This window comes from Rhinatrema bivittatum, chromosome 11 (assembly GCF_901001135.1).
Source record: "Rhinatrema bivittatum chromosome 11, aRhiBiv1.1, whole genome shotgun sequence".
Taxonomy (NCBI): domain Eukaryota; kingdom Metazoa; phylum Chordata; class Amphibia; order Gymnophiona; family Rhinatrematidae; genus Rhinatrema; species Rhinatrema bivittatum.
Window position 1 is genome coordinate 69,029,473 of NC_042625.1, and position 12,345 is coordinate 69,041,817.

At 43.1% G+C, this 12,345-nt stretch overlaps 1 protein-coding gene and 1 long non-coding RNA gene across 2 annotated transcripts in view; one reads left to right on the forward strand and one right to left on the reverse strand.

The window, feature by feature from the left end:
* GIPR (gastric inhibitory polypeptide receptor) overlaps nt 1–12,345 on the forward strand; it is a 35,170-nt gene that overhangs the window by 10,491 nt on the left and 12,334 nt on the right. Inside the window, exons 8-11 of the mRNA XM_029620103.1 lie at nt 3,929–3,989; nt 10,355–10,424; nt 10,723–10,811; nt 11,117–11,255. Of these exons, the coding sequence (XP_029475963.1) occupies nt 3,929–3,989; nt 10,355–10,424; nt 10,723–10,811; nt 11,117–11,255 (359 nt within the window). The remainder of the gene's footprint in view (nt 1–3,928; nt 3,990–10,354; nt 10,425–10,722; nt 10,812–11,116; nt 11,256–12,345) is intronic.
* LOC115100972 overlaps nt 6,638–12,345 on the reverse strand; it is a 36,055-nt gene continuing 30,347 nt past the window's right edge. The window contains exon 3 of the long non-coding RNA XR_003859226.1: nt 6,638–6,790. This is a non-coding gene — a long non-coding RNA (uncharacterized LOC115100972). The remainder of the gene's footprint in view (nt 6,791–12,345) is intronic.

The window sequence follows — 12,345 nt, forward strand, 5'->3', positions numbered from 1 at the left end:
TATTACACCAGGCCTAAAATAGTAATAAACCCCCTACTAGGAAAACTGAACAATCCAAGCTGCTATAGATCCCTACAAAGAAACTACACACTAACAGAATAACTCACTTCGGTCACACATGCAAAACAAAGATAGGCCCTCAAATACAGAATAAAGAGACCATAAGTATAAATAGAAAAGTACAGACAAAAACTGAACTGGAAGCTGCAACAAGCCAAATTCTGTATGCACTCCAGCAATGTAAAATAACATAAACATTACCATTCCTCATAAAACAAAATTAGTAAAACCATACCAATAAAAGAATAATTCAAAACAATTAATACATAAAATAACATTCATAATGAAAAACTCAAATAAAAATGTTATAAATATCCATAAAATATTTCAAAACAGACACATTAAATAAGACCCAACTATTAAAATAAGGATTTTAAAAAATTCCACGTTTATCCATACCTTGGAACTTTTGATTTTCCAATGCCCTGAAATTGTCATGGATTAGCAGGCAGAGCATAACTGGGGTAGTTGTACACACACATGCTCTCTCTCATACACACACAGGCTCCCTTTCACTACCCCACATACAACCATACATGCTCTCTCTCATTCTCCCACACACATGCTCTCACTGTCCCGCACACAAGCACATATGCTCTCTCACTTTCCCACACACAAGTACACATGCTCCCTCTTACTCTCACACTGTCTCACACAAGCATGAATGTTCTCTTACTCTCCCACATACAAGCACGAATGCTCTCTCTCACTCTCCCACATACAAGCACACATGCTCTCTCTCACTCTCCCACACACAAGCCCTCATGCTCTCTCTCCCACACACAAGCACACATGCTCTCTCTCCCACACACAAGCACACATGCTCTCTCTCATTTTCCCACGTACATGCTCTCACTCTCCCACACACATGCATACATGCTCTCTCTCACTTTCCCACACACAAGCACACATGCTCTCTCTTAGTCTCTCTCTCTCACACAGGCACGAATGCTCTCTCTCACTTTCACTCTTCCACAAACAAGCATGCATGCTCTCTCACTCACTTCTTCCTTGACTTAGCAAGCAGCAGCAGTCTTCTTCATCCCCCGAGGCCAAGGGAATGATTTCCAGCCATGGGGCATTGACGGGGCACTCTCCTCCTCCTCTGAAGTAGCATGGCCTCGCCGAAATCAATGGCGTGGTAAGTACTGCCTTAGTAAGTAGAAAAGCAGCGCGGCCCCACCAGAATCAGCAGCATTGCCAGTGGGGATGTGCTGTTTTTCCTCTTACTAAGGCCAAACCGACCGCACTGTCAATTTCGACGGGGTTGCGCTGCTTTTTCTTTTGCTGAGACCCGCCAGTTGCATTGCTGTCCTTGGCACCTTTTGGTATCAGCGCCTATGGCTGTGTCCATATTGGCCATAGGCACGTTACAGTTCTGTCCAGATCATTTATAAATATATTGAAAAGCACTGGTCCCTGAGGCACTCCACTGTTTACCTTTTTCCACTGAGAAATTTGACCATTTAATCCTACTCTCTATTTCTTATCTTTTAACCAGCTTGTAATCCAGGAAAGGACGTTGCCTCCTATCCCATGGCTTTTTAATTTTCTTAGAAGCTTCTCATGAGGGACTTTGTCAAACGCCTTCTGAAAATCCAAATACACTACATCTATTGGTTCACCTTTATCCACATGTTTATTAACCCCTTCAAAAAAATGAAGCAGATTTGTGAGGCAAGACTTCCCTTGAGTAAATCCATGCTGTGTTCCATTATACCATGTCTTTCTATATGCTCTGTGATTTTGATTTTTAGAATAGTTTCCACTATTTTTCCCAGCACTAAAGTCAGGCTCATTGGTCTATAGTTTCCCGGATTATCCCTGGAGCCCTTTTTAAATATTGGGGTTATATTGCCCACCCTCCAGTCTTCAGGTACAATGGATGATTTTAATGATAGGTTACAAATTTTAACTAATAATCAGAAATTTTGTTTTTTAATTCCTTCAGAACCCTAAGGTGCATACCATCTGGTCCAGGTGATTTGCTACTCTTTAGTTTGTCAATTTGGCTTACTACATTTTCCAGGTTCACAGTGATTTGGTTCAGTTCATCTGACTCGTCACCATTGTAAACCATCTCTGGAAATGGTATCTCCCCAACATCCTCATTAGTAAACACATTTCTTCTTCTACCAGGGTCAAGAAGGTGGTCTTTTTACAGACAACCCAAGTTTAGATTGTGAACTTCAGGGAGATGGATGAGAGGGGCGAGGCAGGATTGGAAAGAGAAGCAAAAGTGACATTGTACACACTTCCCTTCAGGCCAAAAATAGCAAAAAAAATCATAAAAATTACAACACAAGACAAAGTGTATGAAAGTAACAACTTTGTTATATCGAATCATACCTATGTTGACAAAACCATTAATAATAGGAGGTATCAGCAAGCCAATGACATGTGCAGCTAACTTAGGTCACCACTGTCTATTTGATCATTTACCTCCCAAGAATCACTTGTTTGGTTATTTTACATATTGCAATCAAAACCTGCATGTTGCGCAGCAGTTCACTTATTCTTCTAACAATTTTGCACATAAGAGTAGAGACTTCTGTGTTTCATTACTCGAAGCCCAGCAACCCCAGTCCGGTGACCCAATACCAGCCGATGTTTCGCTTAAACAAACTGCTTCAGGGGAGTGAGTTGATAAATAATACTTACATCTGCATGGTGCTCTCCATAAGACCAATGCGTCTTCGGTGATATATGATTTTTTGTGCTGGTGCAAAAATCATTAAAAAAAGCATCAGGTGATGCAGTGCGGGCAGCTGTCTTGGTTAATTACCTTGGCTTGCGTTGCATGTGGCTGCCAGAGCTCCACCGATGCTGCTGCTTCCAACACTGGCAACGAGGCACATGCAGTGCTCAGTGCACGCACGCTCTCCCCGTCTAACTGAGCCTGGGGGATAAGAGAGGCTGGAAGGACTCAGCTCAGGAGGAGGCGCTGTGTGCAGTGTGTGAGCCACACAAAGCGGGCCCTGCACACTGCTCATTAATTACCATACTCCAGGGCTCGTTCCGTGGTTAGGGAGAAGAAGCATGCGTGATGACAGCACGTTCTCAGAAAAGAGTTCCACCGCTGGTATCTCTTGTCGCTGCGAGATGCCAAGAGCAGAGCCCAGGTGCTGGCCCGGATCTGAGCACTGGCCAGTTGTGACTTTTCTGTGGCTCTCCTGATAAGGTCTGAAGGCACAGCACTGTGCCATGGCACGCTGGTTGGAAAACCCTGTCTTACAATCCCTTCCCTTCCCATGCAGGTTCAGAGGACACAGCTGGGAAATATTAACCCATTGCTGCCTGGTCTAGAGAATGCCGTTTGCTGTCGGTCTTCCAACAGCTAAATCTGAAGAATTGTGGGGAGGGGGCAGAAGTGGAGCACACACCGTAACTCTAGGGCACAAAGTGCTAGAAAAACTTGGTGTTGTAATTACTCATATTACCAGGACTGGGTGGTGAGGTCACTGATCAGAAAGATAGAATTGGTCTTTGTGCACCCACAGTCTGGGGCTTATCCATACTCAGGTCAACTGACCAGGCTAATCCAGTCCTAGTTTTGCTTCGTGGCGTGCACACATTTGTAGTTTTAATTTTTCCCATTGATTTCTTAAAAAGATCTGAACGATATCCCCATGCAGACAATGGGGCAAAAATAGAACTGGATCAGCCTATTTGGTTAATTTGAGCTGAGGTGGTAATCCTAACCATATCCTGGAAGGACCCACCCCCACCCACTCACACACACAAAACACCCCAGCTGCGGTGAGGAGACCTTCTGCCTCCTCATTTATTCCATAGCGACTGTAAGCTCTTGGGGATAGGGTCTTACCACCTGCTATGACCTGCTTCTATTTTTCTGTCTTCTCTGCAGGTACTCCTGTCCTATTTGTAGTCCCTTGGGTTTTTGTCAGGTACTTCCATGAAAACAATCTGTGAGTATTTATGATTTCCCTTGTAATACTGGACAGGACATTTTGAGGGCAGGGTCTAAAGAGATTTCCACGAATAAGAAGTGTTTGAACAATGTAAATCGATTGTCAAAAAATGTTCCTCCCAGCTGTAACTCCAGGCATGCTTCTAACTGCACTGAGCGGAGGCTTTCCGAGGGGCCTGGTTAGGTCAGGGGAGGAAAGGGTTTTCAAAACTTTGCGTGTCCTTTGCATGCTGCATTCTATCAGCTGAAAAAGCAGGTGCAGGGGGTCCAGAGACATCAGTGACCAAGATGGACGCCTGAATCTGAGCTCCTGTCCCTCATAAGCTAAATCCACCGCAATCTTCAACATCTGATCCTGATCTGATGATATTTCAGAATCTGATGAGAGTCCTTATTCCCAAGATGGCAGCTCAATGCAAAAACGGCAGATCTGAAGCAATTCTCCTTCAGTAAACGTGCCACAGAATTTATTGAGAACCCCCGGAGATGAGGGCCTGTTAGGCCTCACAGAGGAAGAATTGGAGCTGCCATCCCAGGCACTCTCATCAAGCACCGGGCCGAACGACTTAACCTTCCCGGGAGGAATTTTGGGGTTGGTTCCAAGACCTACGCAGGGATATGAAGCAGCATAAGTGGGAATAGCTGGAAATGATGGCCAACCTGAGTCAGGACATACCTGCCTTGGGTAATCGGTATAGATGCACTGGTCACCCACGGGGAAGGTCAGGATGACTCAATGCACCACCTCACCAAGCAACAGAAGCAGATACGTGCGGTCTGAAAACATGCAGATTGCCGACAAGTTAGATGACCTGGAGAACAGGTCCCAGTGCTGCAATTTGAGGTTCAGAGAGTTGCCAAGAGACCCCTGCCTATGAGTATTACAAATCCGTGGTTCTCTCGGATTTGTAAGTTTTTGCTGCAAGCCCGAGACAGTGGCATGGAAGAGGCAGTTTCTGCTTGCACTGAGATTAAGCTGGAGCAATCACACAGAGCTTTGGGGTCTAAACTGGATAACAAAATGCGTGGCATCATTACTTGCTGTCATAGCTTTTCAGTGAAGGAGCAAGTTTATGTGATCGCTGAGAAAAAAAAAGTGAGTGGCTCTGGGAGGGTCACAAAATTTCCATTTTCACTGATTTAGCCCCTATCATCCTGCGGCAGCATCAGGAACTGAGAGAGGCAACGAGTGTGCTGAGGGCAGAGGGCATCTGGTATCGTTGGACCTTCCCTTTTCGATTGTTTTTCTTGATCAAGGGAACATCCTATAAAGTCAAATCAATTGCTGAAGCTGCAGAGGCTTTCAAGGAGGCAGGTTTGCTGCACACTTTTGCGATTGCTAAAGTGGCCAGCACATCTACGAGAAAGGAAATATATATCCAAGATGGCAGCCGATTGATAAAGGAGGCAGGAGACTGAGATGTAAATCTGGCGAGGACCAACTTTCCACTTAAGATCCTTGCTGATGGTTTGTTGTTTTTTTTTGTTATTTTATTCATGTCATTCTGGGACAATGCTTTAGAGTGGATCAATCTATTTCCTTTGTGAGATTTTCTATTGCTAGGATTTCTCTATGCTGGTTCGGTGTATGAGCATTTACAGTTGTACTTGATTTAACAAAATGTTTGGGGTTATTTGTATCAAATTTTACAAGGGAGGGGGTCTGTTGGATGGCCGGACTGGTACGCTGGTTACTTTCCCCATGAGAAGGTGGTATCTGCTTAAGGTGATGGGCAGATCATGTGTTTCGGAGGGGCGGTGGCTGGGGTGTGGGTTACTTCAGGTTTTCTTATTAGGAATGGTTTGCAGAGGGATTGGTGGTTGTGCTATTGGTGGGCAATTTCCCTGATAATGGTATTCTTGGGAGTGTGGGTTTAGTAAAAAAGAGCTGCTGTTGGGAGGGGTGTATCTCATCTCCTGCTCTAGCATCTTGTCCCTTAATGTTAAAGGTCTTAATTCTCCCAGAAAGCAGCAGCTTTTATTTCCAGAATTGTCCTTTTACAGAATCTCTATAGCTTTGTTAAAGGAAACTCATTTAAAGAAGCAATATGAGTCTTTATTGACCTCTACGGAGTTCCCCCCTAGATATCTCGCTGCTAGTTCTAAAGAGGGTAAATATACAGGGGTTAGTATAATCCTTTCTCGGCATCTAGTCCATGAGACTATATTTCATTTGGCAGATCCTAAGGGCAGATTCCAAATCTTGAAAATGAAGGTTGGTGGTGACTTGTATACCTTTGTTAATATTTATGCCCCAAACCAGGATCAGGACTCCTTCCTGAAGTCTTTGGAGCAATTGCTCTTTTCTCATGCCGAGGGGTGGCTGATTGTGGGAGGAGATTTAAATTTTACTAGAGTGTCCTCCATAGACAACTCCCATTCACATGTTCAGAGAGTGCAGGGAGTGAGGAGAACTCTTACTTAGTGATGGAAAGATGGAGTCTGGGAGACATCTGGCATCAGCGCTATCCGACTTCTAGGTCGAATTCTTTTTTTCTCTGCACATTACTTTTTGATAGATAAAGGGATAATGAACAGGATCATGGGAGCCGGAATAAGTAACACAACTTGGTCGGACCATGCCCTTTTATGGCTGGATTTACAGTTTAAAAATTAAGACACAGGACAGCAATATTGGCGCTTAAATGATGTCTTTTAATAAACTGAGTCCTTCTGTAACAGTTTGGCAGATAGCTTACAGGAGTATTTCCAACTGAACACCACAGATGGGGTTTCAGAAGGAATGGTGTGGGAATGTTCCAAAGCTGTAATGCGGGGGCTGATGATCTCCCATGCGACCTATAAAAATAAGGAGAAAAAAAAATTAGGATAGATCTTCTTAACAGAATAGCAGTTACATTTTGCCACTTTGTCTCCAGATGTCCTCAAAGACCTAAACATAGCATGGGATAAGCTTTTGACCTTATTGCTCATCAATTGACGCTAACTAAACAAACCTACTTCAGTGAGGGGAAATTAGGCAGGAAAATATATAGCTAGACGACTAAAATCAAGAATGACTCAGAGTTTCATAGCCAAGATTAAAACGCCTACTGGCTCCATGGTCAAGATTTCATCTGAAATTAGAAATTGCTTCTCCCAATTTTATGCTCAGTTATCTAATGGCAACTCCAGTATCTCTGAGGAGGCCACTGATGATTATCTTAACTCAATGAATTTATCTTCTCTTTCTCAAGATCAACAGCAATATTTGGAAGGTCCCATCAGTACTGTGGAGATTTTAAGCATTATTAAATTATTGAAAGTAGGCAAATCACCGGGCCTAGACGGGTTTACCGCAGGCTGTTACAAATGATTTTTTCATATTATAGCCACCCCGTTAGTAGATATATTTAGTTATATTAGGGATGGGGGGGGGGGCCTTCTCAAATGGCTCAAACAGAGCAGGCATCACTGTGATAGCGAAACCTGGTAGGGATCCAACTATATGCTGCTCCTACAGACCCGTATCTCTCATTAACTTGGACTTTAAAATATTGGCAAGAGTCTTGGCTGAGAAGTTCAACCGGATTGTATCTCAACTTGTTCATTCAGATCAAGTGAGATTTATACCTAATAGGATGGCGACCGACAATGTACACAAAATAATTGATATTATCTGTGGGTTAAAAAGGAGAAAATCCCTTCCACTCTATTAACCATTGACACTGAAAAGGCATTTGACATGATTCACTGGTCCTTTTTGTTCAAAACTTTAGATAGAATGCAGTTCAGATCCTATTTTAAGGATGGATTAGGAAATTATATGAGAATGCATAAGCCTGTGTTAAAGTTAATGGGGAGTATAGGAAAAGATTTTCGGTTGGTAGGGGGAAAAGATAGGGGTCCCCACTCTCTCCACTTTTATTTGCTTTGCTCTTGGAGCCTTTTGCTATAAGAGTGGCTTCAAACATCAAGGGTATACAATTTGGTAGCAATCACTTGAAATTATCACTGTTCACCGATGACATTTTGTTCATCCTGACCAATCCATGAGATTCACTGGGAGAAGTAGTATACAAGATGGACTGGTTTAGTGCTATGTCAGGTTTTAAAGTTAATCTCGACAAATCAGAGATACTGAACGTTTCACTTGTAGAGCAGAATATAGAGCATATTAGGCAGAAATTTCCTTTCAAAAGGGCTAAGCAGAAAATTAAGTATTTCGGGGTCTATATTAGCGACTATGTTGAGGATTTGTTTACCTTGAATTATATCCCTCTGGTAAAGTTCATAGGGAAAGATATGGATAAGTGGAAGGGATATGGGTTCTCTTGGCTGGGCAGGATTGCAATCACTAAGATGAATGTTTTGCCCAGATTTCTCTCTTTTTAACGCTACCCATTTTAGTTTCCTCTGCTATATTGCATTTTTGACAAAAGAAGATTTTCAATCACATTTGGAGGCATAGACCACCTAGGGTCTCGCATCTAGTTTAATTTCAGCCCAAAACTCGAGGGGGTTTGGAATCCCTAATTTGTTCTGGTACTTTGCAACATCCCAACTGAGAATAATAATAGACTGGAACAAAAGAAATAATGTAAAGCAATGGCTGGTTTTGGGGCTATTTTTAATTGGGCCAATGCCTCTCCGAGCTTTACCGTGGCATCCAAGATATTCTTGCAGACCGCTGTTGAGTACGCCGTTTACATTGTGTAAATCTTTGAAGGTACGGCCTCAATGGCGAGATAAGATGGTTGGCAGAAGGAATTATTTCTATTTAACTTCTCTCTTTCATAATAAGGATTTTCCTGCTGGTTTACATGCTAGAGCATGGGGGTGCTGGAAGGATAAAGGGATTCATTGTAGTGAACAGTTGATAACAGGGAGTAAACTTTTAAGGACAAATTTTCAAGGGGCCGCGTGTGTAAAAATCAGGACTTATGCGTGTGGCCGGGTCCTGCATGCGCCGCGCACATTTTCAAAAGGGCTCGGCCATGCGTGTAAGTCCCGATACGTGCACAAGTACCAGGCCATGAAAAAGGGGCGGTCTGGGGGTGGGGCAGAATGGAGGCCAGCCGGGACAACGGCCATTAGCTGCTGTCCCAGGGTTTGACAGCCGACGCTCAATTTTACCGGTGTCTGTTCTCGAACCCGCTGACAGCCACGGGTTCGGAAAACAGATGCCGGCTAAATTGAGCATCCATCTTCCAACCCGCGAGCCGCGGGCAGATTTTTAATTTATTTTTTTTAATTTTTGATTTTTTTTTAATTTTGGGGGCCTCCGACTTAACATCGCTATGATATTAAGTTGGAGGATGTACCGAAAAGCAGTTTTTTCTGCTTTTCTGTACACTTTCCTAGTGCCGGCCGAAATTAACGCCAGCTATTAGTTTGGGGGGGGGGGGGATGGCCGCGCATTTTCGACGCGCTATTACCCCTTACTGTATAAGGGGTAAAAATAGCGCGTCGAAAACATGCGGCCTGTAAGTGAAGTAGAGTGTGTCTTGGCTTTTATTCAAATGAGCAGATGTTCTATCTCTGCCCTATTACAGGAACATGGATATAAAGTTCTACTACAGTGGTATTTATCACCTGAGAGGCTACATGTCATGTATGCTGCATTGATAACAAGTGGGGAGTTGGGCTCTTTCTTTCATATCTGGTAGAGTTGTGGGTTGATTTCTAATTGCTGGAAACAGCGTCATGGACTTCCTCTATGGTGGGTGTGGGAAATTTTTTTCATCCCAAGCATATTGTGTTAAATGTACCGCTGTCAGGAATTGAGCAACCGCAACAGAAGCTGTGTCAGCAGACATTCGTTGCTGCACGGTGTGAACTCGCAACTTATTGCAAGAGAACGGAGGTTCCGCCTTTAAATGTGGTATTGACCAGGCTACCTAAGTGCTTCCATCTAGCGAGGATTTCTGCTTTACAGCATAATTCTGTACTTAAAATCTGATAACATTTGGACTTCTTATACAGCTTGGAGGGAAAAGCAACAACCTAATAGTTGATTTACTAGAGGATACTTAGCGGAGGAAAATAGCCTCACAATATCTAGAATGGCTATAGTAACTTGGTTTGCAATAAAGTTTCATGTTCGAGATCAATAATTGGGGCTATGAGATTGCTGCAAGGGGCGAGTGTACTCTTTTCTTTAAATGTTGCTGTGATGTTTTGCTTAGTGCTAATGCTTATCCTGTTCTAACATGGGTGATACTCCTGATTATGTTTTCTTCCTTTTCTTCTGCATCTTGTCTTAGGAATCCTAGTGGGGGGGGGGGGGTGAGAGGGTTCTTGAGGGGAGTGATATGTGGGGTATTTTGAAACTGAAGTGACACTGTTTATACCTATTTAATGCTGTAATCATTGGCTCTTGTTCTTCACATCTGTACACAGATTCTTTGTTTGCCTTTTCAGATGTTGGGAGATAAATGACAACATGGCTTACTGGTGGATTATTCGCTGTCCCATCCTACTGGCTGTACTGGTGAGCTCAGGTTTCAATTCCCCTAATCCTTCAGCCCTGCACCATTCCCTACAGTGCTGCCTGCTGGGAGAGGCTGGGACTGCAGGAGCCATAAGCCTTTTTTGTACCATTCCCTACAGCACCACCTGCTGGGAGAGGCTGGGACTGCAGAAGCTGTGAGCTCCTGCACTGCTAGCATTCCTGCACCATTCCCCAAAGCACCTTCTTCTGGAGCTACTGTATTTAAGCTTGAGCAAAGACAACTCTGCAGCACCGGGATCTGAGCTCTCATCATTGCCCCACTTTCATTTTTCCCCAGATAAATTTCTGCATATTTATTCGCATTTTAAAAATCGTCATTTCCAAGCTCCGAGCACACCAGATGAGGTACACAGATTACAAGTTCAGGTAAGAAAAGGAATTTCATTGTGTCTCTTCGTTTTGTAGCAGAAGAACTAGAGAAAGGAGTTTTGTTTCATTGATCTACTTAAGCGTCATCAGTGGGACGCTAGTAAACTCCAGATCTTCAGGGACAGGCTGACCAAGCCTGATTTTACCCCAGTACATCTCGGCTTTTTAATTTTATTTTTTTTAAAGAGAAAGTAAAGCTACAAGCCCATGGGTGCAAAGGGGAAAAAGGACTGACAGTTTCTCCCTGATGACCTGGAGCTTTCTGGTTACCTTACCCTGGTTCTTTTCTCTCTTGGCTTCAGGCTAGCAAAATCCACGCTGACGCTAATTCCACTACTGGGGATCCATGAGGTGGCATTTGGGGTGGTTCAAGAAGAGCAGGTGAAGGGGAACCTGCGCTACGTTAAACTTTTCTATGAGCTCTTACTCAGCTCCTTCCAGGTAAGATAACTGGTAGGGGGATTGCTGATATGGGGTAATGGGGGCAATCGTAGGAGTGATCAGAAGGTACCATGAAACCTGGTTCCTGGTTCCCCCCTCTCACCCACTGCATGCATTGGAGGGTTTCTTCCAGGAGAAAATCCCTCTTAAAGCAAGACAAAAAAGATTTTGTAAAGGTGATGGATGAATACAGGATTAAGGGAGACTTGTCTAAGCGCCACTGTATTTCTAATAAGATTCGCAAAGCCAATAATCAACCTAAAGAACTATTCTATTTTGTGGAATCGATGACTAAATCATCTAACAATGTTATGGTTAACAATATTGATCCCGAACCGATAGGTCAGTTTTTTATTTTAAAAAAACTGAGTCGCTTGTACCCTCTAGAGTGACAAAGAAATTGATTACCTTGAAACCCCAATTAGATGGGAAGCTTTTAAGGAAACTACTGTAGAAGAAATCACTACTAATATGGCTAATCTACACGTTAACGACTGCATGTTGAGCGATTGCTCAAATGTTTCCTTCAAATTGCTAAGAGATGATCTCGCTCCCTTTGTCAAAAAGATTGTGAATTTAACTTTGAACGAAGCCAATATTCCAACTCCTCTGCAGAAAGCTTTGTTACGGCATGTTTTAGAAAGAAACACATTTGGCACTAAACAAGTTTCCAACTTGCCTTTTTTTGACTAAGATCTTAGAGAAAGTTGTTTTAAAACAATTGCAAGATTTCATGGACGAATATGACATTTTAGACTTATAGCAGTCCGGGTTCAGGCCAGGTCAGAGCACAGAGACTTTATTATTATCACTATGTGATTTTTTTAGAAGAGGGTTTGATTCTGGCACCAAATTCCTGCTGGTGTTACTTGATCTATCAGCAGCTTTCGATACGGTCCATCATAATATCCTGTTAAGACATCTGCAAGAAATCGGGATTGGTGACTTGGTCCTTAAATGGTTTTCCTCCTTTCTCAAAGAAAGGAGCTACTGGATTCAATACTGGTTTATTCAAACTGGAGTGCCCCAGGGTTTATTCAATCTGGAGTGCCCCAGGGATCGGCTCTTTCAGCCCTTTTATTTAATATTT